At 41.6% G+C, this 23220-nt stretch overlaps 1 protein-coding gene across 3 annotated transcripts in view; it reads left to right on the forward strand.

Moving 5' to 3' along the window:
- Positions 1 to 1538: 1538 nt before the first annotated feature.
- SYBU (syntabulin) overlaps positions 1539 to 23220 on the forward strand; it is a 43223-nt gene continuing 21541 nt past the window's right edge. The window contains exons 1-3 of one of the 3 annotated variants that reach the window (XM_074898514.1): positions 1539 to 1657; positions 1873 to 2062; positions 15840 to 16037. In XM_074898514.1, coding sequence (XP_074754615.1) covers positions 1631 to 1657; positions 1873 to 2062; positions 15840 to 16037 — 415 coding nt within the window. In that variant the 5' untranslated portion in view covers positions 1539 to 1630. The remainder of the gene's footprint in view (positions 1658 to 1872; positions 2063 to 15839; positions 16038 to 23220) is intronic. The other 2 variants (XM_074898513.1, XM_074898515.1) reach the window with 2 other exon arrangements.

Consider the following 23220-nt stretch of genomic DNA (forward strand, 5'->3'; position numbering starts at 1 on the left):
ATGTACATGGGAAATTTCCACCGCACATGTGCCATGTGTGGCTCGCAGGAGAAACCCATGGTCTCAGGTGCCCCGGTCTCTACAAAAGGGAAGAACAAATTTGTGTTATTAAAATACATGATTTGCAATTTTCCATGGAAACAGTCTTGGAGCAGTAGGGAAAGGTCCAGGATTCTTCCTGCTCTTCTGTGCCTCGGGAAGAGTAATTCCTGTGCTTAGAATATATCTTATAAGCACACAGAATTTTTAATACAGGAATTTCAAGCATTTTTTTCAGCTGTAACTACCTCACTTCTCTGAATTATAGATGTCTTGACACTGCCAGGAGAGGATGGTATCATCTTTGGCAGAGCATAGCTTGAAGCTCTACATAAGTAATGGATCTAATCCCAATGCCAGGTTAATAAATTAGTAATTATAACTCTTTGTATATGCAACAATCAGTGTGTCAGTACTCACCAGTGTCCTCTTTCCTCTTCGAGGACTAGGTGAATACATCACCTTTCCTATTACTGATGGCATGTTCTCCGCACCGCACATAAAATACACATTTGCTCTTAATTATATTGGAGACAGTGTTTAATATTTATGCCTTGATAGCAAACAGAAGCTCCCAACAGTGATTGGGGCCCTTTGTAGGTAGCATACACACAAAGGAAATCTTTGCCCAAAAATGCTGTTGCTGAAAGTACAGTTTCTGCAAGCTCATTAAGTTGTACAAGCAGACATTTATGTGGAACCTCAAATGAACTCCATCTCGAGGATTTCATCATCCTTTTTTTGTGGAAAACAAGTCCTTTTTACCTACTGTGTGGATATGCATACAGCCCAGATCGTGGTCTTGCTAATAAACGCATGTCTTCTAAGTGGACCCGCTCTGGGGAGCAGATGAACAAGGTTAACACGTGTGCACTAATCAATAGGAGGGTCAACAATAATTATGGCAGTGAAAGCTAAGAGAGATGATACAATAATTAAATACACTATGCAATGTATTGTCTGAGAATCAAGTTTTTACATCTCTAAATGTTTCATAAAAGCTGTCATTGAATAATGAGGACATCTGACGCATTTTGCTATTTATATCGCCATGCATCCATCGTTACTTGTCCTGGTCACATCTGCTCTCCGTTAGGTTTCCGGCTCGGTGCCTCAGCGTTAGATCCGTAACCCTGCACACACAGCCTGCGCGCAGCTTGCCCCTATTTTCATAGGTTTGCGCTCCCTACAGCCTTTTCCGACCAGGCAGCTCCCTCCCCGGGGCAGCCCACGGGACGGCGGTGCCGGGGCGATGCGGCGGCAGCCCGCGGATGCCGGACCGGGCCGGGGGGGGTGGGGGGTGGTGGGGTGTATGCCGGGCGGGGAAGGGGGGGATGCGCCCCCATCCTCGCACCTGCCCGGCGCCCTCGGGGCGGGCGGCAGCGGCGGCCCCGGGCGCGGCGGCACCACGTGTCGGGGCGGGGAGCGGCGGCGGCGGGGCCGGGCCGGGCTCCGCCACCCCCAGCGCCGCAGCGGCAGCAGCAGGAGGAGGAGGAGGAGGAGGAGGAGGAGCGGCGGCAAACCCCGGCTTAGCGCATCCCTCTCGCCCATGCCAGGTGCCTGTCCCCGGCTGCGCCGTGACTGAGGAGCGATGGGGCCTCTGCGGGAGAGCGGCAAGGTGAGGAGCCGGGGAGGGAAGGGGCGGGGGGGCTGCGGGGATGAAGGAGAGGCAGGGGCCGGCAAACACCGGCCCTCCCCCCCCCCCCCCCCCCGCCCCTGAGGGGCGGGGGGGGGGGGGGGGGGGAGGGCCGGTGTTTGCCTGCCCCTGCTGGGATGGTGGGAGGAGGAGGGGGCATCCGAAGGGTGCCTGATGCCGGGGTGTCCCTTCCCGAGCAGGAGCAGAAAACGCAGCTGGAGAAAGAGGTGTCCCGCAGCCGCATCCCCCGCCTGGTCCTCCGACCTCAGCAGAAGGTGTCTCCCGCTTCCGAGTCGCCCTTTTCGGAAGAGGAGAGCCGGGAATTCAACCCGCCCAGTTCCTCCGGGGGCTCCGGCAGGACCGTCAGCAGCAATAGCTTCTGCTCAGGTACCGCAGACGGACCCCCCCCGGCTCAGTCCTCAGCCCGGGGGTCACGTTGGGCCCCACCACGCCGACCCCCGTGGCTTCGCTGTCACCCCCGGCTGATGCATCCCAGTGTCGGGCTCGTAGCGAGCCCTGACGAGCATCTCGCTTTGCAGATGAAGAAGGGCAGCCACTGATTTTTCCAGGGAAGTCCAGTATCTGTTCTTTTAATACGTGTCCATAAGCGACACCAGATGTTTCCATTGCAAGTTCTGCTATCCACTGCTAGAAAGTTGGCGGTTTTACTGTGACAGAATAGTTGCTTAAAGAGAAGGATTTTTCCTTAAAATCTGTGGCGTGGGTTTGAAGCGTTCTGAAAAGCCCATGAGCCAAAGAGTCTGTAAAACAGGAGCTGCTACTAAGGCTGTCAGACCTGGGTCAAATACTGCAATTCCTTTTGGTTTTGTGACAATGGCCTCCATGCATAAATCAGAACAAAATATGTAGGTGAAGTTTTTGCTGTCACATCGAATTGAGTTTTGTTTATTTGAGAAGTCAGGCTGATTCTGACAAGTGTGTAGCCAGATGTGAGTTGGGCATGGTGCCGTCTCTACAGAGGGGGTGATGGCTGGGTGATGTATCAGAAGTAAATTACCACTCTCTGTAAACCACGCAAGTGTCATTTGCCCTTCAAAATTAGTATATCCCTTTACATCAGGGACAACTTGAAAACAGATATTTTATGTTAAATATTTATCCAGTGTATAGTGTAGCACAATTTAGTGCCTCAACTAGCAGTGAATGACTCAGGTACCTACTAGTGGTGAGTAATTTTCTAATTCAGTGAAACTCTTCACCAAGTATGACGTTATGCACATCGATAACAGCATTGAGGGTCGCATCATATACACCTTGGGTTCTATGTGTGGTAATTTTAAAGATATTTTGGTGCATAAGGATTTGGTTTTCATAGTATTTTGGAGAGGATAACGTTCTATGTCTAAATAAAAATCTCAATTACAGTAAGTATTTTTGTAATAGTTAATATCAGAACAAGTTCATGAACTTCCTTTTTGTTTATTCATGAAATGTTTGTTACTAAAGGTTTTCCTGAGAACAGCCAGAAACACTCGTATTTATTTTTGTCTTTATTTTGTGGACCAGATTATTATTTTTGAATTGCTTTAATGAAAACCAGTGTATTGAACACTGTGTACAAGAACAGTCAGTTTTCCTAGATGAGAAACACAGTATCCGAGTCTAGCTTAGATAGATTTTGCAATTCAGGCTCAGTGGAATGATCTATTTGGTTATTGTTTAATGAACAATGCAGGGTGTTAAACAAACAGCATAGTACTGTAAGAATGCTGAAGTCTTTTTCCCATGCCTTTTGAATCCCTCCATCTTACCTGCTTGAGTTTGCCAGTTACAAAGAAGTAAAATCTTTTGAAGCTTTCTATTAATACATTATTTTTATGATCTGTCCCAAATGACTGCTTTCTAGCCTGATTTTTTTTTTTCCCCTGTGTGTTGACAGGCCTTTCATCCTGGTTAACGACATTTTTTATATCTTTTGGGTTAATATCGTGTTCTTTGGATCTACTCAACACAGAGCTGCCAAAGTAATACCCTTGCTGTCCCGCTGCACTGTATGGGCTGTCTTGAGGCCCAGCAGAGCTTTGTATTTACTCTGGGTGTGTCTGATCTCATGGCTTGACAGTTTTAAGGCACCTTTCGCTGAGGTATTCAAGAGTGCGATGCTGGTCTCCTAACCTGCATCTTAAGCACAACTGCTCATCTATTTATTTTCTTAATTCATCTTTTATTCTTCCATGAATGCTGCGTTGATTTAGTTTGATTTTTTCCCCATGCCAAGAGCTTTGTGCTTCTCAAGCTGCGTGCAGCACCCACACAGTTTGACTGCAGTTTGACTGCGGTGAGCCTTCAAATCTTATGCAGGAAAGGATCGGCCAAGGCACTGTCCTCCAGTCCAGGACATGGTTTTGTTGTTGACAGGTTTGATGGATTTTTCACTGCGATGCAGGTATGACAACAGTCCCTGACTTGACTTACTCATTCTCTGACATCTCTTCCCTGTCTTCCAGTTATAGTCCTTCTGTATCATAGTATGTCTAATTTAGATTGAAATTCCTGAGCAGCAGCAGGTGGCTGCTTGTTCCTGTTTCTGGGGAGGGAATGGTGAAGAGCTGCATAGAGAGGTGAGTGGAGGGGCCTCAGCCTCTAAACTGCCTCTCCTGGTGCTTAACTTGGCACTTACCGTCTTTAAAATTAGCAAGTGATAAATTTGGAATAGTTGAGCAAATGAATAAAATGTTGGACAAGAGTGTGATGGCAGTATGAAAAAGCTCATGATCATTTAGGTAAATGTCTTTTTTTTAAGCTCCTAAAGGTTCTTGATAAGCAGCAGATAGTATGACTTGACCCCTGGATAATTCCTTTCCTCTTTACCCTTTTCTTGACAAGTTGCTCTCCACCTTTACTTCTTTATTATTGACACCAAGTGTTACAATCAGTACATTTCTTTTTCCTCCAGTAGAATTTTTTTTTTTTCCTTTTTCATTTAAATATGTATTTCCTGCTTGATTCCCTAGAGCTTCTGAGGTTGTCCGTTTTCCCTGGGTGCTTACATTGATCCCAATGCATAAGTGAAGGTTTGGAGTTCTTTCTCTCTATAAATGAGAGCAGCAGAGTGTTCCAGGTATCAGTAATGTTGGTTTAGGCAGGGGGAACCTATGGGAACCGTGGCAGTGCTTCAAGCATGGTAGCAACAGCATAAAATGCCTCTCAGCAGCAGACAAGAGACACTATAGTTTAATGCTTCATTTCTTTTGAAGAAGTTATTAGTTATGGCTGAGATAAGTTTTAAATTTGTGTGATCAGCTCCCTCTTTGTCTTGTGTCACTGGATCAGAGACTCGCTTGATCATGTTGATCAAATATTTGCAATTGACTTTATGTCAGTTTTGCTTTGTAAGTCCATATGAAACACGGTGAGACCGTTAATCTTATCTCTGATATTCCTGACAAAATGTGGTTTAATATTCTTTGTTTCTGCCAAGTGAACATGGATGCTCTCTGGATGTTGTGTAGGCAAGCTGAGCCTTTGTGTCAGTGTTCACCACGCGCAATCCTTCCTTAAAATCTTAGCACATCTGGGGTCCTGTTTGTCATTTGATACAGGAGCACTTCTCTTCCTTCAGTCACTGCCCTCCTTTGGCTTGGATGTCAGCCACAAGAGCTCGTATGATGTCAGACGATGAAAAAACACTCTCCCAACAGCTTCGTCTGGCTCAGCTGCTACAGAGCATTTGCCTGTGTCATGAGTGTTTTCCTCATAAGTCGCACTTGGCTTTGAAGCGGCTGCGCGCGCTTACCTTGTCAGTCGGGCCGAGAGCGTGATTTTAAATGTCGCAAACAAATCATCTGCTCACGGGTCCATGGCTGAGCAGCTGCTGCCAGCAAGAGCGAGGCAGCCTTTGGTAGTTCCAGTTGCAGTGTTTGCCTGCAAGAAATAAGATCCTTAGGGCGGGGCGTTATCCTTGGGTTTTGTGTACATGTCCTTTTGATACCGAGCCAGTTGCATATTGGATCGAAGGCAGCCTGGATGTGCTAAACTCAGTAACAGCCTGTTTAGGTTTTCATTTTAAAAGGAAGTTAGTTTGGGATACACTTTTTTCCTATTTTCTGCCTCTGAACAGCTTAGCTTTTAAATTTGTTCTTATGAAGAAGAGTTGTTACATGCTGCCTTTATAAGGATGCCCAAGCTTTCCATCAGCCTTTCTTCAGAAGCCAGCCTCATGAATTTCTGCAGGTAATGCAGCGGCACTTTGTCAACTGAGATGCAGCTTTGCAGGAAGCACTTGTGCATTTAATAATCGGTTCAGCTATGAGCCAGAGGAGCTGGTTTATGCCCATAGCAAACAGTTCCTCTTTTTGTGGGCTTACCTGCAAATCACCTTTTTAACTGGTCTGCATAGTACTACAGGTCATTGAAAACCAGGAGCATCTCTGTACAGGAATGATTGTGACTCACTCCCAAACAAAGTTTTCAGAAATAGGAGTTGAAGCTTCATTTTGCTTTTACTTTCAGGTTTCAAGATCCAGGTTCAATGCTTATTTCATAAGTTGTTCTTTTCTGGTGTAAAGATTTTTAAAAATCTTGTTCTTTACCTGCATGGCACAATAAATATACTCCAGTACCGTGGCTGCACTGTAAGCCCTGGGGTGTAGGTGCTGCAACAGGAATCTCAACATTGCTGTTCCCTGCTCTTGCTCCTGTGCACGGTCCCCTTGAACTCGCAGATTATTTGTCAGTTGGCTCAGCTGCTGATGGGTGCTGGGACTAAGTTTGCAGTGTGTATGTCAAAATAAGCATATAGGTTTAGGCAGGCTTATTAAAGTCCATGTGAATGTGCAACCCATATTGCTAGCCACAGACAAGAAGAAAAGGGTTGTGCAGGTGTTACTGGGCGAAAAGTTGTGCCTTCTCGCACTCTGGTAAATAATTTCTTTGCTAGAACATTGAAGCAGTATGGTAAACCAGACAGCTTTGGAGACTACACTGTTAGAGTGTGTGTGCTTAAATATATATTTCTGAATCAAAGAGGAAAACAAATTTTCAGTATTTTAACAAACCAACAGATGGAGGCCAGAGAGTTAATACAAATTACTGAAAATAATTACCTCTATTATTTGTGTTTGTATATGTATGTACATATGTATGTATTATTATGGAAACAGTGAGCTGTCCCAATCTTCTTGTTTCTTGTTATAGGAAAAAATAATGTGTTTAAATAGTTCCTTACCATTTGTTGTTTTTTTTTAGTCTGAGTTACTGAACCAAAGAGATATGCTTAAAAGTGCTTAAGTATGTGACACTAAAGTTAGCTTCTCTTTCCTGCAGTCTTTTATGCTATGCTTTTCCACAGTCCTTTTGCCATGTTTTTCAAACTTCTGAAATGAAGGTCTTCAGCGCATTTCTTTGAAGCACTGTGTAAAGCAGTTCAGTAATTACTGTGATACTAGTTTACAAAAACACTGAAACAAAATCTGCTTTCAAAAATTCATGTATGGCCCTTGCATAAGAGTGACACTTCAGACATGCTTCCTTTTCTCACTGCTGCTTCCCTGGAGAATTTCCTTCTGGGCCAGTTTATGTGCAGTAATCTGTTATTGCTTAATATTGTTACCCACCAATTCTGTTTTGAAGTGTAGAGATGTGTTCCAAACCTGGAAATGAGAAAAGTGCCTAGGTACTAAAAAGCAAAGGCTCCCTATTCCTCAGTTTTTGGCCTTTGCCTGCTTCCCTTTCAGATTGACTGTTTATTCCCTCTTACTAGGTAAGAATCCTTTTGTTCCTGTGCCACACAACAGCATCTGGAAGCCAAAACCTTTTGAATGTTTGTTGTCACCTTTTTATATACCTGTGAGCACTGTGAACCTTTATAGCCTGACTCAGAGCCTCCGGAGGTCAGTAGAAGAGTTCTGTTCTCTCTGGCACATTTTGGATGGTGTCCTGAGAACAGTCAGTACCTCATCTTTTCTACTACCCCATTTGTCTCAGCTTGCTGCGTACTATGAACTGAATTCTAAACTATATCATGTACTTTCTTCACCACCAATGCGTAATCTAATACTTATTGTTTTAAAGTGCTTTTCATGCAATTTTCTGTTGGGTTGAATGTGGCCATGCATACTGAAGAACATCACAACTTGTAGCAGAAATTAATCTTTAATCAGAAGTCTTTGATTTCTTTTGTATTAAAAGAGAATCTTTATATTTTAGAAGAAATTCTATATTACATGTTTTAACCCTATGTTTATAGGATTAATAAATGCCCTTGAAATTTTGGAACAGTGTTTTGATGTATATGTATCACCATGTGATGATGCTAAGTGCCCGTCTGCATTTGGTAGCAATTAAAAAAAAGGATAGAATAGCGATTTCCAAGCATCATTAGCAGGTAAACAGTGCGACCTTATGAGGTGATGTTGAAGCTGTGAGGGTCACACTCATACACTGTCAGCCATGGAGGCAGAGCTATATGAGAACAGAGGAATATAACATGTTGTACCATTTGAGGAACAGGTACAAATTTCTATATGGTCTATTTAAGATACTCATTTCCAAAAATGATACCTTGAAAATTGGATAGCATATTTATAATTTCTTCCTTTACTTCGTAGTGGAATTAAACACATAAAAACATACACACACAAACTCATCTGTATATACACATGTATTTCACATAACATTAATATTAAGTGGGTAATATTTCTTATACTGGATGTAGTCAAGGATTTCCCACCAGACAGAGTAGTAGTGATTCTACTTCAAGCTATTTGCCTCAGGAAGGGTTAGTGAGGGCTACTAAAGTGCCTAAAAACCCTGCTGAACAGCCAAGACTTCTTTGTCTCTTTTTCAGACTCTTTCCCCTCTTCACCTTTAGTTAAAACTTTTCTTTAAAATTTTCAAATAGATTTTCAGTCCTTTATCATCTTAAACCCCTCATCCAATTGTTATCTGTGATGTGATATCAAAACTCTAGGAGCTGTTCTATTCCTGACCGTAGTGCTCTCCTAGTAACAGTACTATTTTTATTGCTATTTTTACTAGTAAGCCTCGATGCTTTTGTTCTGTAATACTAATACCATTAGTGGTGCTATAAATGTAATGACAAAGCCAATAAGCCACAATTATATAGTCCTTTTTTCAGATGGTTTCCCAGAACTCACATCAGCCCTGCTTATTAGTGAAATGTTCAAATAGAAGGAGGATTAGTAGAGGTATCATTTGCTGCCAAAGTCAATTAAAATTTGATGCTTCAGTGTAACTTAGCTATTGTTCAGTCAGATGTCAAGAGCTGATACCTTTGAGGACACGTTTATGGGAAATACTGCATGGTAAAAGATGTCCAAGCTCTAGGAGTGGGTCACGTCACCTTCCCCTCCCCTCTTCTACACAATCTGAGCCTGTCATCATTTATGCTGTGCTGTGAGTGAGCAGAGAGGATCTCTTTCCAAATCCAGTGAGCAGCTTCCATACTAAATTTTCGGTAGTGACCATTAGTGATCAGCCTCTGGGTGTGATGGAAGCAAAGGCAAAGGGGCTGGTGAGGAACAGGTGTAAAAGTCACCTGTATATTAATGATAGGAACCTCAGCAACAATCAAAAGGGGTTGAAGATGTTCAGTCTTGATTTTACTTACTTCACTACTGGGTTAGATTTTATGACTAGAACATTAAAATCACAGAATCTCAGAATCATTCAGGTTGGAAAAGACCCTTGGGATCATCGAGTCCAACCAACTCTACAAGTTCTCCCCTACACCACATCCCCCAACATCTCATCTAAATGACCCTTAAACACATCCAGGGATGGTGACTCCACCACCTCCCTGGGCAGCCAATTCCACTCTCTGACCACTCTTTCTGTGAAAATTTTTTTCCTAATGTCCAGTCTGAACCTCCCCTGTTGCAATTTAAAGCCGTTCCCTCTTGTTCTGTCACTAATCACCTGTGAGAAGAGACCAGCACCAACCTCTCTACAATGTCCTGTCAGGTAGCTGTAGAGAGTGATAGAGTGAAAATCAATAGTTCCTGCTTGAAAGATGAACTGGGAAAACCAGGGTAGTTCCCAGCGGTGAAATATCTAAAAAATGTAAAAGAAAAGTATGATCCTAAGCATGTAGGTTGTACTGGACCTCTGGAGATCATTTCATCCAGACTGTTTTTTGAAGCAGGACTGCTTCCAGCACTGTGTCACATCAGCCATGGATTTGTCTATCCAAGTCTAGAAAACCTTCAAGGGCAAGAGTTTGCACAGCCTCTCAAGGTGACCTCAGGGACTGGTGGAGCTGCTAGCCTGCCTTTGTTCACAGGCAAAATGGAGCATAGTTAATTCAAGTTCTGTCTGCAGAGACATAGAGATTAAATTTGGAATTAATTTGCTTAGCAGGATTTTGTAAAAGTAGGCCTTGTCATATAAATCTCCTCTCTTTTCCTGACAGGGCTATAGTTCTGCTTGCTCTTCTGCTCTGCTTTAGTGTGCTTGACTCCTGGTAAGACACTTGCCTCACAAGCACATGATATTCTGATTAATTTTATTAAATACCAGCGCCAACAGATCTTAAAAATAACTGTAAAATGAGTTTAGAATTGGTCAGAAGGACCAAGACTAGTAGCATTTTTAGGACTACTTTTAGTGAGGTTATTGAATATTTTTTTCAACAGTCTGTGTGATTTTGCAGGTTTGTAGGTGACAAATTGTAGCAATGACTAATCTTCTAGAGTACATCAAATCACCTTCTGAAATGGCTGCAGTAAAAATAAGATGTTTTAGTACAAATAGGAGCTGAGGAGAATATTCACAATTCTTACCTTAAGCTGTGCTCCCTAAATCTTTGCTGGGAAGGTGAGGGTGCCTCCAGAGGGCCTTTCAGTGTCACAGTGAGGTTGGAGTTAGACTCCTATCTATTGAGAGACTAATGATGTGAATATGCTCCACCTCTGTCTTTCTCTGTGTACTACTCATTTGATACTATTATGTTTCATCTTGCTGCTTTTACTGTGGTCTTTGTGTTGCCTAGTTGTTCCAGAATGATACTGTCAGCCTCCTCTTAGCGATGTTTTCCAACTGCGCTGTAATCCCTTACACCTTACTGGTTCAGCTACTCAGGTCAGAATGGTGGTTGCACTAGTGAATAGAAAGAGATGAGAACCTCCAGACAGTGACTCAGAGTAGTGGGAAGACTGGAGAAGTCTAATTTGGGCTATTTGTTCTGACTCATCCTCCAGAGGAGCCTCTTTCTCTGCATTTAAAACAAGAGGAGCCTTGGCAGGTGGAAGCTAGTTCCCTTCGGTCTCTGTCAGCAACTTTCATTAATGCATAACACTCCTGTGCTACAAGACCAGTCATGAGAAGAAGACCAAAGCAACACATAGAGAGTCAAAACATGTGGAACAGACAAGCAGATTGGGAGATTATTCTGAGAAGTTCTGAAATAAATACCCTTGGTGGTTCACCATCAATGGCCAGCTGGCAGTGTGCCATCCTGGCAGAGCCGTGGCTACCCAAACTAACAGATCCTGGGACGAACAGGAATGGAACCATTAGGAAAAGTCCAGAACCAGTTTTTTTGTCTTGGTACACTGAACTGGTAAAAGTTCATTAGAAGCCCATGTTTAGTTCTGGAATCCACATTTCTTAGTGGAAATACAGAGGATGTACAGCCTGAACACTGGTCAAGGGAACTTTAAGTGAAGACAAAAGTGGGACAGTAGACAAAGGATCAGGTAGGGGGTGGACACAAGTGCATAAGTAGATCTGGCGGCTAGGTGTGAGGGTAATATTAAGTCTGTGGTTCCTCAGTGAGAGCACCATTAGTTATTTGGATGGACTATATAGGGAGTTTGTAAATCTTGAAGTCTTCAGGAAAAGGCAGTATTTTTCTAAAGAAGGCTGTAAGGCATATTCCAGTGAAACTTCTAAAGTCTCTGTGCTCAGAAAATCAGAGAAAATTATCAAGTCACAACATACGGCCTTAAAGTCTATGAGAACAATATTTTCGTCAGTTGTTAGAGTATTACTATCTTTAACACTGTTAGTTATACTTTGACTTCGCTATTTGAAAGTTAGTGCATGCAAATGTCAGAGTGCTCTGAGCAACTTCCCTGATTGTTTGTTTGAGGAGACACTGTGCTTGGCTTTGAAACTTGGCAAGCGTGTCTGATCTGGGAGAGGGGTTGGACATAAGAGTTTCAGTGATGAAATCCAGCTGATGTTCAAAGGGAAAGTCTACTCCCAGAATACTCTTAGGAGGCCACTGTGAAAAAATACACCATGAATATTGCTAAGAAAGCAATGAAAGTTTTGTGTTACACATTTATGTGCTTTTTCCTCTTGTGCTAACAAATAATACAGGCAAGATCAGAAGTATGGACTTGCACAGCATTATTTGCCAGCTTTCTCTCTTCTGTCTTCCTGATGTTCATGTGCCTGAGAAGGTGACTCAGGTCTGTCTGTATTCCTGGGAAGTCTGGACCTGAAATCCTTACTGGGGGGAAGCTCTTGCTGCGTTATAGGGCTGAATCCTTAACTGACCTTGCTGAAAACTGCATTCACATCATGTCTTCAGCAGAAAGCGAATCCCATTGTGGGCTCATGTGCTCCCGTTACCCCATTGCCTACTTTGGAGATAGATTCCTTGTACTGGCCCATTTCTGGGCACGTAGAGGTCTTCACCACCTTCTGTCAGAGTTGTCAGTAAGGTTTTGGAGGAACCTGCAGGTCTGTGGGAAATACTGAACCCACACTGCTGCAGTTGCATCCTTCCTCTTGCAGACAAGAAGCGGAGGTGTTTGCTGCAGCAGTGAGCTGGCTGTGGGATGGAGCGGGCATCACATGGTCAGGGTCCTTGGAAGGGTCTGCTGCTCTTCTGCATGGATTTCACCTGCAATATTAAATACAATTAAATAGCCCTTTTAGGCTTCGGTAGCAGGGAAGAACGAAGATAAGTGCAGGCAATTTGGCTTGCACCAAGCAGCTGGATAGCACCTCAGTGTTCACCAGGACTTTTGCTTGTGCCAGAATACTGAGTTGCCCATCAGCTGGGAGGTTCATCCCCCAGTGTACAACAGAGCTTTGCTTGCCTTTGGTGGTGAGCACCAGAATTTCATATGCAGCTGTTCCCTTCTGTGATAGTAAACATTTTGATTCTTCAAAAGGCACTGCAAAAAGCTGACACAGAAAAATGTTGCTCTGTGGCTTGCCCTAGATTTCGAAACTTTATAATTTTGTTCACATTTCTGGCTAATACTAGGTAGAAAGAGTAAAAGTTATACATTACATAAAAAATAGCAAATGATCAGAGGAGAGGGAGTACAATAAAATCATTCTTTTACTTCAGCTGGAGTGGGAATGCTCACCTGATTATCGGTGTGTCTAAAGGTCACAAGGGGTATGAGTAGAGAAGAGCTGCTGTTCTTTGTGACAGGCTCATTTGTTCCTTTAGTAAATGTCCCATTGCAACAAAACCTGAAGTCTTTAAGGATAAAATGAGAATATGTAGATATGACATAATCTGATCATACAGTGTCACCAGTGTGATGTCAGAGACAATGATGGGGGGAATAGTAATTAAAATATTTATTTTTATGTGCTATTTTTATATGCTTTCTTTGGCTACTCTTATTTCCTTATCACAGTAAACTTTACATATTTGGTTTTTCAATGCCCTAATTCTTAACACTGTAGTTTAGTTTTGTCATTTTTTAAGGGTTTATCATCTTCTGAGGTTCTTCTAGGTAGCAACCCTATAGATTCTTCACTGAGAGGGAGTCACTGTTCACTGGAACAGGCTCCCCTGGAAAGTGGTGATGGCACCAAGCCTGTCAGAGTTCGAGGAGTGTCTGGATGACACTCTTAATCATATGATTTAATTTTAGGTAGTCCTGTGAGGAGCAGGGAGTTGGACTCAATGATCCTTACGGGTTCCTCCCAACTTGGGATATTCTATGATTCTATGATAGCTTTAGGAGTTACTTGTACATAAAGTCACCCATACAAAACACATATGTGAGGTCTGCAGAACCTGTCCACCTATTGCAGTGATTTTATTGGTGGAGAGATGAAGGAAATAATTTGTCTTTTTTTTTTTTTTTTAAACACAGAATTTTGAAAATGATGGCACATAGAGAAACATCTAAGTGGAAAGGTCATAAGAAAAAATAAGCTGCATGAACCTGCACTATTATCTGAATATATCTGATTATAAATGTTTGTGTGGTTCTAAAGAGAAGATGCTTTGGACATAGCTGAAGGAGCTGCTTAAATGCAATTCAGAAGTTCACTCAGCTGTGCTGATCCACTGCCCTGTAGGTAGCATTCATTCAGCCTGAAGAAGAGACTCTCAACCCTTGGGAGAAGGAAATGGGTGCTGATCTGGGAGGAAATTGCTGCCTTCTCTCTTCTCTGTGTTGAGTTATATTGTGATGTTGATGGGAATGGAAAGGATAAAAAGTAAATAAAAATCATGTGAGCAAAAATCCTACTTTAATCAGGGTGAATGCAGGAATGGGCTGAAAACATTGTTAGTGGTCTTCTCCTTCCTGGTGTTTTTCTAGGAAATATTTCTGAGTTGCAGAAGGCAGCAGCAAGATGGCAAAGGAGGGGCTTGTAGGCTTAATTGAGCTGATTTGAAGGAATGAGATATGATTAAGCTGGATTAAGTGCTTTGCACCATTACTGCCCTTTGTGCCTTGGGAGGTAATTCTGGCAATAGGCTGGGCTGCCCCTGTGGCTTGGCATCATGTCTGGCAGTTTTCAGAGGGCTGGTCAGCAGCACCTCAGGCTGCTGTTACATCCTAATGCATATAGCATGCATGGAACTGACAGCACTTTTAGGTACCTTGTTCAGCACTGAAGGTAGGACACAGAGAAATGAGAAGCAGAACGCTGGAACAAAAAGGTGAGGGTAGGGTAATTGGCCAGGCATGAAGGAAAATTGGTTCACATGAAAAGATGAGGTTGTTTTACTGTACGGAGGGAACAATAGTCAATAATAGCAAAAACTACTCTTTCTTGTGGAGGGAGGGCAGGCAGGGAGGAGATAGTTGTGGGATGACCCGTTTGCTTCATAAATGCACAGTCATATACTGACTTTTTAAACAATCTGCCCATGCAAAGCTCATGGCAAGATCGGGCTTGAACAGGGTGGAAGTGGTAAGTGCAGTATGATCATGCAAATGATTTGGCTCAGTTGCAGGTACTTCTTTGACTTTCATGTTAGGTAAAGATAATGGGAGCAGAGTGTGATTGCATAATTCAGATGGCAGCTTTCATTTTGTCCTGAACAAACAATCACATTTCTCCAGGAGAGTAAATATTCAAGGCTTCCCAGTGTCAGAGTAGCCTGTTTGTTTTTGCTGTGTATCTCTAAAACCACCATGACTTTTAGGGGAGCTGTGATTACCCAAGATTACAGGAGATGTGGTTAGATGAAGGGGGCATTTGATATGTGGATTTCACCTGGACTCAGACTTCTTACTTTGCATTTAATTGTTAAGAGGAGTAGTGTTTGTATACCTGGAGGTCAGGAATGCGGGTTTATTCCTGAGGTGGCTGCTGATGCCATGAAGTGCTGGTGTGCCCTCAGAGGAATTCAGCTTTAAACAAAAGCAGTCTGTGCATAACACACCCTCTACAGAATCAGGTACCTCACAGCCACTTGTCAAGAATGGAAGAGGTCTGTGATCATGGTTGCTTTAAAAGGAGAAACAATTTTGAGAAACCTTTATTAATTCCAGTGAAATGAAAATCCTAACTTTGTGCATATGGGCTATATAGGTCATTCTCGTGTTGTTCAGATAGGAGCATAGCTTGAAGGAGAGCACGTGGCCTGTGCTTGCTTTTCATCCAGTGTGCATTACACAAGCCGTTCTTGTGTCTTACGTGCATTTCTTCATGGCCATAATATTCCCTAACCTAGCTAAGTCAGGGGAATTTATCTTAGATCTGAGATTTCATTATGTAGCCCCTGATTACGTATTTTGTCAGGCAGTGAAACAAGCACTTGCCATTTCAGTCTGCCACAAGACATCCAAGACCTTCACAAAATGGAAGAAACCAATAGCTTCTCACCAGGTTTCAGTGCCAAGGTTGTGCATATCATGTAACTGACTATAAACAGCTGCAGTCCAAACACCATTTTTTTTTTTTTTATTCTGCTAATGTTCATGTACTTACTAGTTAGAAATGTTGATGTTTTCCCCTTTCTCTTCAGATGACACTGGCTGTCCTAGTAGCCAGTCAGTATCTCCAGTTAAGACTCCTTCTGATGCTGGAAACAGTCCAATCAGTTTTTGCACTGGTAGCGATGGAGACTTCTCCAGGAAGAAATTCAGTCCAGGGACAATGAGTGAAGGGAACCCACAGCTTGCTCGATATAAGAAGGAGACAAAGACAAGCGTTGTAAAGCCGGGTGAGTATAGTATAGTTATTTTCATTTCTTTAATTACACTTTCTAATTGACTAGTACATCAATGTCTACATACGTTGTGTTGTCCTGCCGTGATACCACTAATGCAGATAGTAAATAAAAAAAATAGTTGAGTTCTTTCTATGGAGCACCTGCAAGATTTGTAAACACTGCCAGTATTAGCTTTTTCATGGAAATATAATTAATTGATGTCTTCACTTTTTTTTATGAGGCTTGATTGTAATGTCAAATAACAACTGAAAACGATTTTATCCTATTTCATGGTAATTGCACACATATTTCACTGGCCAAAGATAAATGACTCTTACTATCAAAGCAAAGAATTATAGTCTTCTGATGTTGTTAGATTTATTGTTGGATCCTGCTTAAAGTTTATGCTGCCAGGCTGCGATAGCTCTGGGGCTACAACATGTCAAACCAAGGCAAGATAACGGGCAGCCTACATGTGGGAGTTCGACAGATGTAGATTCATACTACATTGGCTGAATCAGGAGCATGTCTCCCGTTGCTTCAGGCTAATGGGCCACCTCAGACCACCAGCTACATCAGCACCTGCTTGTCGCACATCCAAGACTAAATATCCCAGTGTGTCGTTTGCTGCTGTCGTTTTAATGAGTAGATATAAAATATTTTTGTGATTCATGTTCAAGCAGCTCTTGATTACAAATGGTCAGGATATTTGTGCTGTTACTTAATTAATCATGGAGACAGAGAGGATGTTGACCCTGTACAGAGCCAGCTGCAGAAGTGACATTGTTTATGAGCCCAGGTACCTCCTGGCTATACTGTTTCCAGAGTCATTTTACCTCTGGAAGTAATTTAGATGCTTTCATGAGGAGCCAGGTCAGCTTTACCAGTACCATGTTTAATCCAGAAACAGTAGAGAATCTGTTGCAAAAACTCTTTGCTGGCTTGGTCATTGAAAAGGCCAGTTAAATCTGATTTACCACTATCTCTGCAAGTTCTTCAGCTCATTTCATAACGCAGTGTTGCTTGAGTGTTTCCAGTCTCCCATTGCTCTGCGTAATGGATGATGATAAATAATATTTTTTCAAGCTTTATTTTCTGTTCCATTAAAATCAAGGAATCTAATGCAATGAACATGGATGTAGCTTATCAAAATGTAGATGAAGAACTTTGAAAGTTTTTTTTCTTCTGGAATCCTATACACATGGAAAAGAGTTATGCACTTGTTTCAATAAATTACTTAATTGTTTTTGATTATTACACTTAAATTGATCTGTGATATCAAGTTATTAGCCTTTGGCAGTAATAGTCAGAAGACATTTTCATTTTAGTTGATTGTATTATTTCAAGTCTTTCAATAGACTTTGTTTAGGTATTCTTGCAGGTGGGCCATTCTGTAGCTGTCGGTACCTCTGCAGTGATTGATATCTAAGGTCAGAAAAACCTGTCTCTAGAGTTCAAACATATCACTCCTGAGATCCATCAAAACTCTCAGAGCAGGAACCAGGTCTGATTTATAGAGTAATTCTAAGTTCCTCCTGCCAAATAACTCACAGGTTTTTAGTGGAAAATTATCAAAACCCGCATCTTAGTCAGTGTGAGAGCTGACACAGGTGAGGAACATTCCTGAATGGAGAGCACATGAGGGGACGGCTGCGGTTCATTTGCTGTTGGCCACAGGAGTTAATGTAATTCTCTCCCAATGCTGTCTCTTGGCTTCAGGTGGATCCAGACCCTTCCCCATGACCTATTTGTGCATGAATTTCTGGTGGCTCAGGTGGGAAGATCTAGCCCTTGTGTAAAGAGGAGGCATTGTCACATAGCAAAACATACAGTGAGTTAACAGGGGAGGAGTAGAAGGGAAGTGGGATCTGGGAAAAGAATAAGAGCAATGTGTCCTTGTTGTACATAACATAGTTCTGCATAGAGCTGGATACCTCAAGCTACAGCACAAAAACAGTTGTGCATAGTACCTCTCTCTACCAAAAGCTCTTACTGATATAGGGAGGTAATCTCTAGTTGTTATTTATTTGAGATGTCTTGTGATGACTGTGTGGCAGGAGCCAGACATCAGAGACAAAAATCCAGCCTACCACTATCTTTTACAGACTGTGTCCTGTGCTACATTTTTGTAGGAGAGTACATCAGTCAGCGTGCACCTTCAAAATGCCTGTCATTTTGCCGAAAACGCTGTATCTGTTTCCAGGATTGTTTTCTTGGAACATGCTGAATCTCAGAAGTAACACTCACACAAATATTTAGATAATTCAGGAAATGTCGGAGTGGGATAGCCCTGAGAATGAACCCTGGGATGTTTTTAGGCTGTTCCCAAGCTCCAATGCTTTTCTGCTACTCTAGCAACATCACTTCATCTTTCTTTCCTGTACTTCAAAATATGAAATACAACATAGCGCTTTTTTCTCTAACAGCCTAAGGTATTGTTATTTGGATCTAAGTCATCTTCACCTCTTGAAGTATTAACAAACTAGATTTGGATATCATTCATAATTTATGTTGTTTGCATAGTGAACCATACTTAACCCTGGAATGCATTATCACTGCATCTTGCTGAACCTCTGAAAGATTTATAAACATGAAGAAATCATTCATTTGGGATAGTTGGTAATGGTTTTTATTGTGCATTAAATCTGAATCACAGAAGCGTTATAGGTGAATTTGGCTTAAAACCTGTGCCTGCTTTCCCAGGAAAGGATGGAGAGGACAGGAACATTAAGGAAGGTATATAACATCCACTCCAGGAGAAAGTTAACAAGCCTTTTAATTTCAGGATTTTAGAAGTTGTTCCTTCTTTGGGTGTGATTGATTTATGCAGTATTAAAAGCAATAGAAAATGTGTTGCAGAAAATGCCCTTGCAAAAGGTGCAAAAAGCTTAATAAACACTAGTCTTAGTTTTGTATCAGGCTGCTGTGCTGAACAGGAGCCTAAACACTTCTACACATTCACATTCCTGTTGTAGTCGTCCTGCAAAGATTAATCCTGAATTCCTTGCAGCTCATGTCACCATTTTGTTAAGGATCATGGGAAGTGTTTTGCCTTCGACAGTCTCATTTTTTTTAATTCCATTAGAATGCTTAGCGCAGGGATTCCAAATCTGGATCTGCAAACTGCAAAGTACAGATAAACTTACGAAGACATGGGTGAATAAGGGAATCTTGGGCAAGAGTTGTGTCAATAACTTTTAAAAGGCTTGCATGTTTAAAGTAACAGAGAGATGTACTTGTTTTTAAATGTGTGTGAGCATCATAATTTGAGAAGGGTACCTGATCAGATGACTGTGTTCAGCATTTCTGGCAAAAGTTCTGTTCTTTACTTTCTTGCTTTTGGTGTCATGGGCACACCTGGGACAGTTTACTGTATGAGCTTAGGTTACTGTTAGAGCTATCTCTTAGAGCCTGTGGAACTGCTGAAGTGTCACATGAAATTATTAAGACTTAAAATAAAACATTGACTGTCCCTGACTTGTCCCCTCTGCACCTTCAGGAGCTTGCAGTGTAGAAGTGTAAGCAGCACAGCATGAAAGGAGACCTAGGTGAGCCACAGTTAGGATCAGCTCCCAAACTGGTTGGCTGTCATTCATAGCTCAGTTCGGTAATCAGTTCCAGGTAGCAGCAAAAAAGTTATTGTTTTTTAATTGCTGATAAAACATCTGGCCATCTATTACTGAATCTGGCTAAAATAGTAACATTTTGGATTACAGTGCATTTGAACTATAGATTATATAATCTATAGATATATAAACTATAGCTATATAAACTATATCTAGTCTAAGATATATATTATATTTCAAGAAGAGTGGTCATTGAGAATTCAAGCATTAAAACTTCATTCTGTTTAAATTAATGGCAGAATTTCAGAAGCTTTCACCACATAGAGCACTTAGATTGGACAGTGAGCACAAATTAAAAAACATGAAGTCACATCTTAACACAAGAAAACACTTTTTTTTTTTTTTCTGTGATAGTGGTCAGACATTGGCACAGATTTCCCAGAGAAGTTGTGGAGTCTCCACCCATAGAAATACTCAAAACTCAATTGGACATGGTCCTGGGCAGCCTGCTTCAGCTAGGTTTGCCTGAGCAGGTGATTGGACTAGGTGGTCTCAGGAGGTCCCTTCCAACCCCAGCAATTGTGTGATGTTGGACTCTTTTTTCCTTTAAATAGTGCATCACCCAGATCTGTAGTTAAGTAGTTGTAAGACACAATTTGTGCTTTTTCTGCCCTATCTTTCGTGTCCATGTACTGCCATGTCGCTTATAATGAGTTCTTAGAAGTGGAAGTATAAAAAAGGTAACTTCTAACAATCACTATTTAATTAAAAATGTCATTTAACTTTGAGCCATAGTAAGTAACGTGTTGGCAGTATGACCTTTTCTACTTCTTCCTGATGAATTTGTCAAGTCATGAGTGAATGAGCCTTGGGGTAGGATGTCCCAGTCTGAACAGGTTAATCTTTGAAGGCTTTAGGGCTATTAGGAATTTTAGGAGAAACAAGTGGGGCAGATGGTATCGGCCTTAAATTGATTGTGAGTACTCAGGTGCAGGTGCTTTTTTAATCAGTGTTGGAGCTCACAGTGAACAAAAGGATGCAGTGGAAATGACCTTAGGCAATTAGGAATATTACAGTTAGAGCTAAATAAGCCTATGTCTAGCTGGTAGAACATAATGCTTTTCCTGCTGCTTGTTTCATATTGTCTGGTATATGAGAATTAGATTCCTAGGATACTCAATGTTCAGGAATTTATTCTTGGAGGCACCCTGTGCAAGCAAATAGTAGCAGCTAGTTAGTGGCTAGTTAATCCATTAGTGTAAAATTAGCAGATAAGTTTATCTATATTGCTACTCGACTTTCATATGTGTCTGTATTCTAAAGGCAGTCACGTTAGTTATTTTTAAAACAAAATGTAAAAGATGTGGTTCAGGTTATATTGCTGACATCAGATTGTATGATTTTGCAGATCTTTTGTCAGCTTGCTCTCTATTCATCATGACAGTGTGGGAAGAATAGTGTCTGAGTCTGATATATATATATATATATGTATGCACATGCCTCATTAGAAAAACAGATGAGTTCTGCAAAAGAACTGTCTTAGAGTTAGTTCTGGAAATATACTTCACTCTTTAACCTTTCTAGTTGCAGAAGGAGGCAACGGTAAGACTTTGTTTTATCTTGAGAAGGCTGATAAAATATTAGAAAGACACATTTTACTGGTGCACTTAGCCAGCAACATCATGTCTTGTATTTGTATGGCTTTTGTCGTCCATGTTGTTCAGGAACAACGGTACAGAATACAAACCCCAAGTTACGGTATGTGCTAACTTGAATAGATCCTATGGCATGCAAAGAGATTCATTGTTCTTCATAACTGCTAGATGGTACTTCTACCTCTTATGTTGCAATACTTTTTAAAATGCTGTTGGTGTACTCTGTATTCTAATGCAAAGTCACACTCACTTGAAAAATCCAAACAGAAAACTTGTATTTGGAAACAGCAGTCTGCTTTGACTGATCTCTAAAATAAATAGCATGCTTTATTTTAAAAGCAGAATCACACAAAGCTGAGAGTGATGAGAAGACTGGTGACAGCAGTGTAATGTGTCTCTCTTTCTGCTGTGACTTATTTAGCAATTCTTTATAATCCACATTCCAAGCCTGCACCTTTTCTGAGGGAGGGATATTTAAGATTAAGCAAGGGTATGTCAAAAAACATTTAACCTGTTAACAAATGCAGGATTTAATCACACAATGCTCTCATTCTGCAGTCAGTCATAACCTCACTTGTGCAGTGAAGATGGGAAGATTCGTGCTTCCATTCATGAGAATATTCATATAGTTAAATATGTGGTTGGTGTTGAGTGCATAACAAAATTAAGAAATGAGCTACACCTGATTCAGTGTAGTTTAATCAGTTGTAGAACAAAAAAAATGTCCTGAAGATGGATCTAGTGTGAAGTAAGTTGAGAACAAATGATGGAGCACCTTGCCTGTGACCAAAAATCGCACATATATTTGTTTCTTTTGTACCTTCTTGAAGTATTTGAATTAATAATAAGCAATCTCTTGATGTTGCCGTACTTATTGTAAGTGTAAAGCATAAATTCTCTGAGGGATGTAGAGGAACTTCCAAGTGAAAAACCCAGGATCCCTGGGTAACTTTAACCAGATGAGGATGACTTTAACTTGATTTTTAAGCAGCTTAATATTTGGCAAAGAGCATATGCACAGTGGTCAATTACATGTGGTTCTGGAAGGCTTTCCATGTGCTTTTTAAAATATCACCTTGGCAGTAAAAAGGGAGGAAGCACATGGTTCGAATGCTTTGCTTCTGTCCCAGACCTGATAGCAGCCAATGTAACCATCCTGACTTTTAAATCTAACAGTACACAATGTTTATTTTCTGTACAGTTTTAATTTCACTCTTCTCCCTTTCTTATATGTGGACTTCATAATTTTATGTGAGACAGTAAAGTTTCTGAGATCTTTTCTAACACAGGGTCTAACAAATACAATTGTGTGTTCGTTTTTCTCATTTACTTTTGCTTTTCTTTCTTCTCTTAATCTTTCATTTTGGGCCCATACAAAACAGCTACTGCCGATTTTTTTTTAAATAACAGTGCTTCTGGGTAATAATTGTGTATGCACTGAGCCCTCCTGCATATTTTACTGATGGGATCCGCTTTAATGTCTGTTGCTATGGAGCTGTGTAGATTTGCTTACTTGACCTGCCAGCACGGGGAGTTACTAAAGACTTGGTTGCCATGGGTACCAGAGAACTGGGCTGTGCTTCGCAGGGAGGGGAACACGCACATCTTGCCCTTCCCGAGTGAGGACACCATGTCTGGGTTCAAGCCCACACTATCCTCGAAGCTTGCATCCTAGAGTTGAGCATGGAGGAGCGTCACCCTCCAAAGATTTGGTGTGTTGTAGCAGTCAGTGCTGTGAGGTCTGGTGGATAGCAGTGAGGTGGAAGCTGCTGTTGGGGGATCTGGCATTTGCATTGCCCAGGCACCCCTGCATTCTCTAGAATACCTGGGTCCTTGCAACGTGTTCGGAACTGTTCCTCCCAGTTGGGTCAGCAAAGCCAGTAGATCCCAATGGATCTCCTGTGTCTGGCATAAATTCCTTAGGTTTTGTGATTCAGAAGAGGTAGAATTTGAATCTACAGGTCTCCTTAGACA

This window comes from Athene noctua, chromosome 2, assembly GCF_965140245.1.
Source record: "Athene noctua chromosome 2, bAthNoc1.hap1.1, whole genome shotgun sequence".
Taxonomy (NCBI): domain Eukaryota; kingdom Metazoa; phylum Chordata; class Aves; order Strigiformes; family Strigidae; genus Athene; species Athene noctua.